The sequence below is a fragment of the Takifugu rubripes genome, chromosome 2, assembly GCF_901000725.2.
Source record: "Takifugu rubripes chromosome 2, fTakRub1.2, whole genome shotgun sequence".
In the NCBI taxonomy this organism is placed as follows: domain Eukaryota; kingdom Metazoa; phylum Chordata; class Actinopteri; order Tetraodontiformes; family Tetraodontidae; genus Takifugu; species Takifugu rubripes.
Window position 1 is genome coordinate 1307292 of NC_042286.1, and position 14576 is coordinate 1321867.

Genomic DNA, 14576 nt, shown 5'->3' on the forward strand with positions numbered 1-14576 from the left:
GAAAGAGCCATATTGGACCAAAAAAACAAGAAACAAATCTGTCTGGAGCTGCAAAAAATTTAAAAGAAAAGCCTTATAATGAAGGCAACACAGGCGGTAAGTGTCTATATTAGCTGTATTAGCCTACTTTCCAAATGGTAAGTAGGCCACAAATACATAATGAGCATTCATGATTGTAGCTACAACGGTCCAATGAAATAATGGCCACGCATCATACAGATGTCTTTTGAAAAGAACCCTACAAGTGACCTATCAAAGGAAAGAACAATACATTTTTAAGCCATTTCAACAATAACGAATTGAGACATTAAATGAAATTATGACCATTTTGAAAATGTAAAATAAATATTGACTGAATTTTTCAATTAACATGTCTCTCAGACAGTTACAATGAAGAAATGTTTATTTTCCTGCCACGCATCCTGGAGAGAATGACGCCCCATGTGACCACTCTGCTGTACGATGGTGCTTTAAGTTTAACTTCCATTATCGTGGGATGTTGAAAACTTTAAGAATGTTTGTCACGTTTTTCTCCTACAAAAATTATATTAAAACAATTTCCATTTTCATATTTTTGAAAAAGCTCCAGGGAGCCACTAGGGCGGCGCCAAAGAGCCGCGGGTTGCCGACCCCTGCCCTAGGGGAATTGTGCAACAAAATGAACACATAATGACCATAATAAAAGAAAAAAAGAAAAAAAAAACATTCCATGTTTTTTTGTCATGGCCATCGGGAGCCACTATAAGGAGGCTGAAGAGCCGCATGCGGCTCCAGAGCCGCAGGTTGCCTACCCCTGCTCTAGGTGATCCAAAATGCTGCAGCCAGAGTTCTGACAGGTATTGACAAAAGAGATCACATAACTCCTGTACGGGCATCTCTTCATTGGCTGCCCATTAAATTTAGAATAATTTTCTTTTAATTTTTCTTCTTCTGGCCTATGAGGTCCTCAGAGGCCTAGCTCCATCCTACCTGGAGGAGCTAGTGACACCTTATCAGCCCAATAGACTGCACCGTCCTCAGAATGCTGGTCTACTTGTGGTCCCTAGAGTCTCTAAAGGTAGAATGGGGGGCTGAGCATTTAGCTACCAGGCCCCCCTGCTATGGAACCAGCTCCCTGTCCAGGTACGGGAGGCTGACTCCATCTCTACTTTTAAAATTAGGCTTAAAACCTACCTGTTTGAAAAAGCTTATTGTTACTAATTCTGTAGTTCCAGTTACTATCATAGACAGACAAATTATCATACTTAGGGGTTCGTCTAATCGTTAGGTCACATCTTAGCTATGCTGTTATAGGCCGAGGCTGCCGGGGCCCAGAAACATGATCACCTGACAGGCCTCTGTCACCCGACTGGGTCATGGTTTCCTCTCCTCTCCTCTCCTCTCCTCTCCTCTCCTCTCCTCTCCTCTCCTCTCCCTCTCCTCCCCTACCTATTCTATCCTCTACCTGTCCTCTCCCCTCTCCTCTCTCTCTACCCAGCCGGAGGGTCCCCCTACATGAGCCTGGTTCTGCTCAAGGTTTCTTCTTCTTAAAGGGGAGTTTTTCCTTGCCACTCTTTCTTGTCTGGGGTCAGACCCTTGGATTCTGGAAAGCGCCTTGAAACAATTTTGATTGTAAAAGACGCTATATAAATAAAGATTGATTTGATTTTAGTCCATGACGTGCGATTCCTGAGAAACGGGCCTCTGTCTGTTCATGATGGTGTACCCACCTGAGGGATATTGTATCGTTGGGGATGGTGGCTATCCTTGTATGTCCAGGCCTTTAGCCCTGGTTACACCGTACAGAGAGCGAATATGATGGTGGCCAGGTTCAACAGACATCATGCAAAAGCCTGTTCTGTGATAGAATTGGGATTATGAAGACCAGATGGCGGGCAATATTTCTTAAAGCTCTTGAGGTGAAGCCTGCATTTGCCACCAAGGTCATTTCATGCTGCACCATTCTGCACAATGTGTGCTTGCGGAATGGTGACAGCATGGAACCCTCAGAAGAGGCACTTGCTTCAGAAGACATTGGTCAAATGCAGCCAGACCTACAATGTGGAGAGCAAATTAGGAACAGCCTGGCTGCAGCCCTGTCAGCACCAACCCACCTCCCACCAGCTCTCCAAGACTGTGATTACATTTAGGACTGGTCTTCATAATCCAGCGTTTTGGAGCATGATGTCTGTTCAACCTGGCTGCATCATAAAGTCTTTCTTTCTGGCAGGTTCCTTTTAATTTGAATCATTTTTGGGTTCCATTTTTGGAAATAGTCATTTAAAAAAAATCCCAACAATATGATAAATGCAACCTCTTTATATGTCCAAGGTAGTTTTCTCTGTCAACTGGACTGGGTTTCTTCTCTTGAAGACGTTTCGCCTTCTATCCAGAAGGCTTCTTCAGTTCTGAAATCGCTGGGGAGAGAGCTTGAAAATATATAGCCCCTGTGGACCATTTGCATGCTAATGATCCGGGTGGTCACCTGAGAGTCGTTAGCAGGGTCGTTGGTCGGGTCGTTCACCTAGTTTCTGTTGAGGTGTCTCCCCTTTGTCTGCTGGGTCACATGGTGATGAGTCACTGGGTCTCCTGGATTCAGATTCAGATTCAGATCCTTTATTGTCCCACACGGGGAAATTTACAGTGCAACAACAGCAACAAGAGCAGAATAGAGAAAAATAAGATAAAATCAAATAGAACAGGATTTGGAATATACAAAGAGGATTTATATTTACAATAATCCAGATAAATGGATACTCGGCCTCTGGAGGGTGAATACAATATACATATCAGAATATATAATATTCAGATTGTGTTAGCGGGTGTTCTGTTTATTGTGCAGTCTGACAGCAGCCGGCAGGAAAGATCTACGATACCTCTCCTTCACACAGCGAGGGTGGAGCAGCCGCTCACTGAAGGAGCTGCCCAGTGCTGTCAGGGTGTCCTGTAGGGGGTGGGACGTGTTGTTCAACATGGATGACAGCTTAGCCATCATCCTCCCATTTCCCACCACCTCCACTGAGTCCAGGGGACATCCCAGGACAGAGCTGGCCCTCCTTACCAGTCTGTCCATCCTCTTCCTGTCCCTGTCCGTGATGCTACTGGACCAGCAGACTATCCCGTAGAAGATGGCTGATCCCACCACAGAGTCATAGAAAGTCCTCAGGAGGGGTCCCTGCACTCCAAAAGACCTCAGCCTCCTGAGCAGGAACAGTCTGCTGTTGCCCTTCTTGACCAGGGCGTCTGTGTTGTGTGTCCAGTCCAGGTTATTGTTTAGGTGAACACCCAGGTACTTGTACGACTCCACCACGTCAACATCCGTTCCCAGGATGTTCACTGGTGCAGGCGGGGGGTTGTTACTGTTAAGTCCTCTGAATTTTGTGTTAAGTCCTTTACATTTTGTGTTATTTATCATTATTATAAAGGTTTAAATAGGCTATTTAAAGATTTAGTCATCTTTCATTTGTTTTGAAGTTGAGCATTTTAGTGTGAAAGGGGCGTGGTGACTTCCGGGTTTACGGTTACTCTCAAGCCGTTAAATTTGCTTTGGAGCTACACAGGAGCACACTGCCCATTGGTAAGCTAATGTTAAGTTAGTTAATAGTATAATTTATACATGTAAAAGATGATAACTGCTTGCTGTGATATTTACAGAATGTTTGTTCTAGTAAGCTAGTAAGTTTAGTAAGTTTGTTCTGCTAGAAGCTGATCGCTAAGCGCGATAAGCTAACTTAGTTAGCGATAAGCTAACTTAGTTAGCATCTCGGGCTACCTTTAGCCAGCTTTCTTCTGCATGTAAAATGTTAACTTTCTACTGGTAAATATTGTCTTGTGCTGTATAATTTAGTGATTTTGATCCAGTGTAATTTATTTAGACTATATGTGCAGCTAAATGATTACTGTCTAGTGACAATTTTATATAACTTTTCATTTTGGATTAATTTCAGGTTTATGACCTGTGGTCACAGTGATTAAAATAAAAGAACATCATAAATAACCACGAGTTATTACTTCCGTGTGCTTCCTGTGGGCCTTTTCGGAGGGCCAAGACTCAAAAGTCCGAACAGTTACGCCTGCGGAAATCCACCACCAGCTCCTTGGTTTTGCCAGCGTTGATCTGGAGGTTGTTCCGCAGGAATGTGTGTTTATATGTGTGTGTGTTTGTATAAATAGTTTTCTTTTCAAAATCCAAAACTGTATCAATTAAATTTAAACTTTGAATAAAGCATTTGTTATCAACCATATGATGCCAAGAAAGCAATCTTTGATGGAAGTTAACTTGATTTAAACAATTTAATATATTCTTTTTTACATTTTATCTATCAGACTTAAAAGTGTCTACTCCCTGGCTTCCTCTCATGTCGCCCTTTCCTCGGCCCTCTCCAGCAGCTCCAGGATCATATCGCGCCGCTGGCGCTTGCGTGGTGCTAGCGCTGGTTCCTCCTCCTCTGTCCCTGACTCTCCATCAGGTTTATCTAGGATTGAATCTGGGGAGCCTGCCTCAGAAAATGAATGGCTCTCCCCCCAGGCTGAGGCAATGAGGCATGGGGGCCGAATAAAGGGCCTGCCACCTATTGCCTCATCCACGAGAGGGAACTATTTCCACTTGTCGGCAGTGACCTCCCCAGATTCAGTGCCAGATCCTGTTGGTGGCCTCTGAAGCTCCTACAAATAGGGAATAAGTGGATAATTCAAACAGTAATGCAACATTTGCTATAATTATTAGTCTGTCACATTTAGACCAAATTTAAAACAATTATTACAAACCTTGTAGGTTTTTTTTTAAGGTTCTCCCACTTTTTTGCTGCTTGTGCTGGAGTCAGCATTCCAGTGAGGCCAATATCCTTCAACATAACTCTACAAATTGGAACAAGGACATAAACAAATTGCAGAAGTCCATCAGTGTAGTTTCTGATGATAGTGTAATTTCTGATTGTGATCACACCAGATTCCAAGCTACAGCAATAAAATACAGTCCTTAATAACACTTTGCCACCACCCACTTCCATCCTGCTGCAACATTTGATGGTAGATTGATTTCCACATTTATGTTGTTATTTTAAGATGATCATATTGCACCCCTAGTGAAAACAATTGTAAACTACACTACCGTAAAAGGCTGATGGGATACATTTCCGAATCGGTTGTACACTACTTTTCGCAGTGCATTGTGGGATACATTGAGTGCACTACTGCGATGTTCACTCAGCATTTGGACACTTTTTCAAAATGGCGTACACAGTATTGAGTGCACTATTAGGGTATAGGGGGTGGTTTCGGACACAGCGAGCGTATCTTCACAGCAACAAGATACCTAGAAGAGATGTGAATATTACAGGTGAGCCTATTATCGCCGGCCTTTGGGTCAGTTTAATAAGTAGATATGTAACATGAACTCCTAAGAAGCAACAGTTATTACACACTAGTTCCCTATTCACTACTAACTACATGGGGGGACTTGGATTGAGTAAACTATGTAGTGCACTGAATTTAAAATGATCATTCGGACACTATGGCGAACATAAAATTACATCATGGTGTTGTATAATAATTACGACCCCGGTCGAGGGTAAAAGTGGCCAGGTCCATTTAATTATTTTAACCCATCTGAAACACACCCCAATACATTCAGCGGTTCTTTTTTGGAAATGCAATATTTTACACTAGAATTTATATAGTAAAATAAAATATCAATGTCAATAATAATAAAATGGCAATTACTTATTACCTAAAATAATTAGTGCCAAGACGTGATGGTACATTCTCAAATCATATTCTGCTGTACTGAAAACATTTAATAAGTAATTTTTCAACAAGAAATGGCTCCAGAGCTACTTTTCATCTTTGTAAATATTCTTTTACTGAGATCCTGTCGCCTGGTGAGGAACAGAAGATTCCGAAGAAAAATTTTAAGTGAGGGAGGGGGGCAAACGGTGAAGGTTGTTTTTTTGTTTTTTGTTTTTTTTTAACACAGTATTGAGTGCATTTAAAAAAAAAAAAATTTAAGCTGATCATATTGCACCCCACTGAAAACAATTGTGAACTAGACATTGATTTCTTATTTCCCCAAAAATTTCATTTAATATATCAAACCGCACAGTGGAAGTTACCTTTAAAAAAAAAAAAAAAGTCACGTGATAAGGTAAAGGCTGATGGGATACATTTTCCGAGTTAGGGTGCATCGTTTGTACACTACTTTTTGCAGTGCATTGTTGGATACATTGAGTGCACTGCTGCGATGTTCACTCAGCATTTGGACACTTTTTCAAAATGACGTACACAGTATTGAGTGCACTATTAGGGTATAGGGGGTGGTTTCGGACACAGCGAGCGTATCTTCACAGCAGCAAGATACCTAGAAGAAATGTGAATATTACAGGTGAGCCTATTATCACCGGCCTTTGGGTCAGTTTAATAAGTAGATATGTAAAATTAACTCCTAAGAAGCAACAGTTATTACACACTAGTTCCCTATTCACTACTAACTACATGGGGGGACTTGGATTGAGTTAACTACGTAGTGCACTGAATTTAAAATTATCACTCGGACACTACGGCGCACATAAAATTACGTCATGGCCAGGTCCATTTAATTATTTTAACCCATCTGAAACATACCCCAATACATTCAGCGGTTCTTTTTTGGAAATGCAATATTTTACGCTAGAATTTATATAGTAAAATAAAATATCATTGTCAATAATAATAAAATGGCAATTACTTATTACCTAAAATAATTAGTGCCAAGACGTGATGGTACATTCTCAAATCATATTCTGCTGTACTGAAAACATTTAATAAGTAATTTTTCAACAAGAAATGGCTCCAGAGCTACTTTTCATCTTTGTAAATATTCTTTTACTGAGATCATGTCGCCTGGTGAGGAACAGAAGATTCCAAAGAAAAAATTTAAGCTGATCATATTGCACCCCACTGAAAACAATTGTGAACTAGACATTGATTTCTTATTTCCCCAAAAATTTCATTTAATATATCAAACCGCACAGTGGAAGTTACCTTTAAAAAAAAAAAGTCACGTGATACGGTAAAGGCTGATGGGATACATTTTCCGAGTTAGGGTGCATCGTTTGTACACTACTTTTTGCAGTGCATTGTTGGATACATTGAGTGCACTGCTGCGATGTTCACTCAGCATTTGGACACTTTTTCAAAATGACGTACACAGTATTGAGTGCACTATTAGGGTATAGGGGGTGGTTTCGGACACAGCGAGCGTATCTTCACAGCAGCAAGATACCTAGAAGAAATGTGAATATTACAGGTGAGCCTATTATCACCGGCCTTTGGGTCAGTTTAATAAGTAGATATGTAAAATAAACTCCTAAGAAGCAACAGTTATTACACACTAGTTCCCTATTCACTACTAATTACATGGGGGGACTTGGATTGAGTTAACTACGTAGTGCACTGAATTTAAAATTATCACTCGGACACTACGGCGCACATAAAATTACGTCATGGCCAGGTCCATTTAATTATTTTAACCCATCTGAAACACACCCCAATACATTCAGCGGTTCTTTTTTGGAAATGCAATATTTTACGCTAGAATTTATATAGTAAAATAAAATATCATTGTCAATAATAATAAAATGGCAATTACTTATTACCTAAAATAATTAGTGCCAAGACGTGATGGTACATTCTCAAATCATATTCTGCTGTACTGAAAACATTTAATAAGTAATTTTTCAACAAGAAATGGCTCCAGAGCTACTTTTCATCTTTGTAAATATTCTTTTACTGAGATCATGTCGCCTGGTGAGGAACAGAAGATTCCAAAGAAAAAATTTAAGTGAGGAGGGGGGCAAACGGTGAAGGTTGTTTATTTTATTTTTTTTAACACAGTATTGAGTGCATTTTTAAAAAAATATATTTTAAGCTGATCATATTGCACCCCACTGAAAACAATGGTAAACTAGACATTGATCTCTTATTGCCCCAAAAATTTCATTTAATATATCAAACCGCACAGTGGAAGTTACCTTTTTAAAAAAAAAAAAAATAATAATAACAGTCACGTGATACGGTAAAGGCTGATGGGATACATTTCTGAGTTAGGGTGCATCGTTTGTACATTACTTTTTTCAGTGCATTGTGGGATACATTGAGTGTGCTACATAGGGTACAGCGATGCTCACAGCGGGCACTATTTCAAAATGGCGTACACACACACTATTGAGTGCACTAATAGGGTATCGAGGGTGGTTTTGGACACAGCGAGCACCAGTTATCACAGGTTTCGAAGTAATACTATTTCCAGGCCAAAGCAAGCTCCAATTCCAGTGTTTGTCCCCCAAACTTAGGTTAATATAATTCCAACAGCTGTCACCATTTAGTGCACTGTGCCCGCCTCAGCACCCATTAAATCAAAGTTCTAAGCAAAATTGATCTGCAAACCAAATTGTTATCATTAGTTCCAATTTGTCTAAAACTAGCTGTACTTGCCCCAAAATAACTGGATGCCAAGGGGTGCATTGAGGTTAGCTAATTTGATGTCGTAATCTCCTTTTCCTCTGAATCACTTCCTCCCACAGTCACCACAACTTTTCCTCTTTTCATACCAAAATTTTCCCATCAACACACCTTTTCACACACACCACTTCACTATGTCACGCTACACCAATGCAGTTCGATACACAAGACAATGCAATATCAGGGCAGATTATCTACATGAAACATTTTATGTTTGGAAACACAATACAGTGGTTCTGCTTTTAAACAGCAAGCAGGATGTGTGGCTGTACGTGTGTGTAAATGTGTGTGTGGCAGATAGAGGGGGAGAGAGCATAAAAGGCATCAGGTGGTTGTGTGAAAGTCAAAGGAAGAAAGAAAGTATGTCTATTTACCACCATATATGAGAGAAAATGGTCAGTTGGTTAATATCAAGCTCATAGATACCTAGCTAAAAAATCTACTTTGAGACAGTCAATCATTTCTTGTCAACCTAAATTAAATCATATGTCTTGCAAATATAGTTAAATTCCCCCTGAGAATAGTGTTTTTGCATTCAAATATAGGTCACTCCAGGTCGGGATTCTTTTATCAGACTGCAACATATGTGCTTTTGAGGATTTCCTTTTTAATTTTTTTTACTTTAAATTCCATCACCACAGATTCAAAATAAATTACAACTTCTTCGAACTTTAAGCCCTGACTGTAAAAGTTTTCCATCTTTCTGTTTAGATATATGGGACTGTTTGCAACCAAAACGTGCAAATTTTGAAATCATGCAGCCATTGCATATTTTTCACATTTAACACAGAAATCTGCAGTTTTTGTGGTGTAGGTTTGAATACCTGACAGAGTATGGGGACCTTGGCTGATGATGTGTGGAATTAAATGATTACCTTTTGGTGTTTTGACTGAATAATGATCCTGAATTACATTTCTTCTCCTCCCCTGTCTCTCTTCGCAAGCTCAACATTACATTGCTGCATGTATTATTGCCTCTCTGGTTTAAGGTGTACCTACAACTAAAAGCAAGAATGTGGTTTGTGTGTTTACATTTTATATTTACATTTACAATCATGTTTTGGAAACTTGGCACCTGGGTTAACCAATCAGATTTCACAATGTCCTGTTCAAACAAGGCAACTCCTTGAACACACCCATCACCATAAATCATTGATAAGAGCAGAGAGGTTTAAAAGTCACGTCTGAAGATTTGTTTCTGGTCTGCTTGTACTGTTACAGTATCTTCCGGAAGTGTACGTGCTAAAATGGAGCAATCGGATAATCTAAAGTCTCTAACTCCTGCCGAACTGAGATTGTTGATCAGGTCTGAGGATCCCAGAATAAGAAATACAACTGGATTAGCTAATGGTAAGATGTGTGTGTGTGTGTGTGTTTGGGGGGCGCAGAGCAGGTAAGGAGTTTTTGCATTGTGCTTTTCTGTGTGTGATAGGATACCAACAGGCAAATGTCATCATCCTGCCTGACAAATTAGCTGATGACTTTGAAGAATTCTGCCAGAAGAATCCTGTACCTTTGCCACTGCTGTATCGCAGCAAATCGGGACAGTCGTCTTGCCCACCTCTTGCCAAGTGTGTTGACATAAGGTAAATCGCACTCAATATCAATGATAAGCAGCTGCATGCTCCTTTTTGGTGATGACAAAAAGATAAAATATTTTGTTGTTTTCATTGTTAGTTTGTTTGTTTTTTGGGGGATATGGGATCATAATCTGTTATGTGCCCCAAGGATGAAGTTATGGTTTGGGTTTTCATTAATTTTATTAATTTTCTTTCATTTTTGCAATATACAGTACAAATCTTCCCCTTTTACTATTGATAGCTTTGTTTGTATTTTCTTATTTCTGTATATCCTGTAATGTTTAAAAAAAAAAAGAATTGAAAAATAAACCCACTACAAGCAAAGTTTATTAAATTTCACTGGTTTAACCGTTTACAAGGAATCATCCATGCAATTATTTGTTGAAAGTTTGTGATCAAATTAAGATGATACTTTTCCCATTTCCTTTGTTTCCCCTCTTACTTTCTCATTGTTACTTGCCAACGTGTCTTGTCTTTTTGTGTTCAGGACAGATATTTCTGAGTACAATGTGTATGAAAATGGCAAATTGGTGAAGACTATCTCCAATCTGCAGTCTTACAGCAGTGACATAAGGTAGATTGCATATTCTTGAGGGTTTTTATCATATTACTTGGAGCAGAGCATACTGTATGCACAAATATACTTGCCCGTCAGAGTCCAAGACAAAGAACACATTGTCTCGTCTTCTTAACCGCTTCATTTCTATTTGGGGTCAAAAACATGTGACACCTTTTTGTGGTAAATCATTTTTAGAGGAGAAGAGAATGTTATTATCCTTTTAAGCGCACCAACATTGTTGCCCAGTCTTGTCTAAAATTTGATAGTGTGATTGTGTGTGATGCTTGACAAATAAAACACGCTAAATCCAATTGCTAGTAGGTTTGCTCATGATCTTTAGCAATAAGTTTACTGGTAGTTAAACTACAGTGGAATGTCAGTGGACTTTGGTCATGGCTAGTCTATGGTAATGGCTAGTCTATGGTAATCAAGTTGTCTTATTGAGGAAGAATGTCAACTTAAGTATTGCATTTGGTCAACATACTGTATATATGTAATTTTTTTTTTAAAAAACAATATTTTTGAAGTTAATTGTTGTTATAAAAAATATCTTTAATGATTAGGTTAGACCATTAATACAATAATTATAGAAATCACATAATGAAGTTATCCAGAACGTGATCGAATGTTAATACTTATTACATCATTAGAGATTATAAATTCACATTGCAATTATAAAAGATTAATTTAAGGCTTTCATTAAGCATTTTGTGTTTTGATCTATAAAGCTTTCTGAATCATGTTCTGCAGGATTCAGTAATGACTACCGTAATCAAGTACTCTTTATCTTCCACAATGGGCAAGAAACGTGAGGGAATCAAAAGCCAAGTGGTAAAGGTCCAAAAGTCAAAGACAAGTCCTTCACTGAACTGATTGGCATCTTACGGCTTTAAATGTGACCTCTCTATGTCCTGACCAATTTCAACCTAAGAATTTGTGTTTAACAATAAAGAACATAATTCACAATGATGAGAAGCAATACGGCTCACAAGGCCACTACTGCAAAGAAATTCAAGCACAGCATCAGCAGAGAAGCCTTTAAAACCCCAATAACAGCCATTATCCCTACAGCCTCTGTCCCTCGCTGAAAGGAAAGGAGGTCACATACTCTATAGTTTAAATAATTCAACAAAGTTTAAGGTTTTATTTTGCAAAACAAATGCAAAAGGAAACTTTTTTTGTTTAAATGTATTTTTTGAAAATATTTTAATAGGCATGCACATTAATTTAGCATACGAATTCTATAGATTATATTTTAAATGTGCAGCCTGCAGTGCAGTACATTAAAAGCATAGTTAACCACATTTAAAATATATCTACTCTGTGACTTCTTAACAAAATTAAAACTGACTTATTGGTTTGATTGCCCAATAATTTGAAATACTTTTTGATTTTAGTTCTTGATTCGATGTCTGATTTTAATTATGCCTACAGATCTCAAACAGAGCAGAATTATTGGTCAAGCATGGTGAGTTTCTATTTGGGCTGCAGCTTTGGCTTTGAGGGCAGTTTGAAGGAAGCTGGGATTCCTGTGAGGAATGTGGAGCAGGGCACTAATGTCAGCATGTACAAGGTATGTTATGGATACCTATTTCTTTCAAACAAACTGTTTAATCCTTGAATTATGGTTAGAGATCAGAACATTTTTGCGTGGAGAACACCGTACCCACTGGGACTGTACGGAGCTTCTCCAACAGCAAGCCCTGGATCACCCCAGACATAAAGGCCCTCCTGAAGGAGAAGAAGAGGGCTTTTGTGTCTGGAGACAAGGAAGAGCTGAAGACTGTGCAGAGGGAACTGAGGAGGAAGATCAGACAGGAGAAGGACAACTACAGGAGGAAGATGGAAAACCAGCTGCAGCAGAACAACATCTGTGGGGTATGGAAGAGCCTGAAGACCATCTCGGGCTTCAAGGAGCAGAAGTCCCAACCTGTGGGCGACCGGGGGTGGGCTAACGACCTGAACTTGTTTTTCAATAGATTTGATCAGGTACCCACCCCTCCCCCAGCCCAGTCTCCTCTGCTGCTACCCCCGCCACTGTCTGTGCCCGCAACCCATTGTTCCTCCTGTCCCCCCTCCTCCCCCTCTCTCATGAACTTCAGCTCACACATTCCCGACACTTCACACCCTGGCCCATGCCCATCCCCCCCACCAACACCTCCCTGCTCCAGCCTGTCCCTCACACCACACCAGGTGAGGAAGGCCCTGAAGAAGAACAGGGCCAGGAAAGCGACAGGTCCGGACGGCATCAGCTCCAGGCTCCTGAAGTCCTGCGCAGACCAGCTGTGTGGGATCTTCAGTCACATGTTCAACCTGAGTCTGAGGCTGGGGAGAGTGCCACAGCTGTGGAAGACGTCCTGCATCGTCCCAGTGCCGAAAACACCGCACCCCAAGGAGCTCAACAGCTACAGGCCGGTAGCTCTGACGTCTCATCTGATGAAGACGCTGGAGAGACTCATCCTCGATCACCTGCGCCCACTGGTGAGCTCCTTCATGGACCCGTTGCAGTTCGCCTACCAGCCGAGCATCGGGGTGGACGATGCCGTCATCTACCTCCTCCACACCTCCCTCACTCACCTGGAGAAGGCTGGAAGCACTGTGAGGATCATGTTTTTTGATTTCTCCAGTGCATTCAACACCATCCAGCCCAGGCTGCTGGGGGACAAACTGGAGGTAGCTGGGGTGGATCACCACCTCACAACATGGATTCTGGACTACCTCACACAAAGACCACAGTTTGTGAGGGTGTCAGATCGGCTCCCTGTCAGATCAGCTTCTCTGCAGCACCGGTGTCCCGCAGGGAGCAGTTCTGGCTCCTTTCTTGTTCACCCTCGACACCGCGGACTTCTCATACAGCACATCTTCATGTCACCTCCAGAAGTTCTCTGACGACTCTGCTGCTGTCGGCCTCATCACTGATGGGGACGATACGGAGTACAGAGAACTTATTCAGGGCTTTGTGGACTGGAGCCTGCGGAACAACTTCCAGATCAACGCCGGCAAAATCAAGGAGCTGGTGGTGGATTTCCGCAGGCGTAACAACCCCCCGCCTGCACCAGTGAACATCCTGGGAACGGATGTTGACGTGGTGGAGTCGTACAAGTACCTGGGTGTTCACCTAAACAATAACCTGGACTGGACACATAACACAGACGCCCTTGTCAAGAAGGGCAATAGCAGACTGTTCCTGCTCAGGAGGCTGAGGTCTTTTGGAGTACAGGGACCCCTCCTGAGGACTTTCTATGACTCTGGTGGGATCAGCCATCTTCTACGGGATAGTCTGCTGGTCCAGTAGCATCACGGACAGGGACAGGAAGAGGATGGACAGACTGGTAAGGAGGGCCAGCTATGTCCTGGGATGTCCCCTGGACTCAGTGGAGGTGGTGGGAAACGGGAGGATGATGGCTAAGCTGTCATCCATGTTGAACAACACGTCCCACCCCCTACAGGACACCCTGACAGCACTGGGCAGCTCCTTCAGTGAGCGGCTGCTCCACCCTCGCTGTGTGAAGGAGAGGTATCGCAGATCTTTCCTGCCGGCTGCTGTCAGACTGCACAATAAACATAACGCCCGCTAGCACAATCTGAATATTATATATTCTGATATGTATATTGTATTCACCCTCTGTACTATGTACAGGTACACAGAGGCCGAGTATCCATTTATCTGGATTATTGTAAATATACATCCTCTTTGTATATTCCAAATCCTGTTCTATTTGATTTTATCTTATTTTTCTCTGAGTGCTCTTGCTGCTGTTGTTGCACTGTAAATCTCCCCGTGTGGGACAATACAGGATCTGGATCTGAATCTGAATCTGAATCTGACACATTTGAGTTCCTAATAAACCATATAAGCAGACCACTAAAATGAAACATCCTTAGTTATATTTCAGCCAGCACTAATTAAAATGGAGAGAAAAACAACCAAACCACAATAGTTCCATACAGCTCAAGAATGC

The 14576-nt window shown here is 41.1% G+C and overlaps 1 protein-coding gene across 5 annotated transcripts in view; it reads left to right on the forward strand.

Annotated features, from left to right (window-relative positions):
- Positions 1-3513: 3513 nt before the first annotated feature.
- The window catches only part of dglucy (D-glutamate cyclase), a 28205-nt gene continuing 17142 nt past the window's right edge, over positions 3514-14576 (forward strand). Inside the window, exons 1-5 of one of the 5 annotated variants that reach the window (XM_029832878.1) lie at positions 3514-3556; positions 9697-9825; positions 9908-10061; positions 10543-10629; positions 12049-12187. In XM_029832878.1, coding sequence (XP_029688738.1) covers positions 9723-9825; positions 9908-10061; positions 10543-10629; positions 12049-12187 — 483 coding nt within the window. In that variant the 5' untranslated portion in view covers positions 3514-3556; positions 9697-9722. Of the gene's footprint in view, positions 3557-5242; positions 5318-6143; positions 6359-7039; positions 7262-9696; positions 9826-9907; positions 10062-10542; positions 10630-12048; positions 12188-14576 lie in introns of those variants that run through there. The other 4 variants (XM_029832879.1, XM_029832877.1, XM_029832880.1 and 1 more) reach the window with 4 other exon arrangements.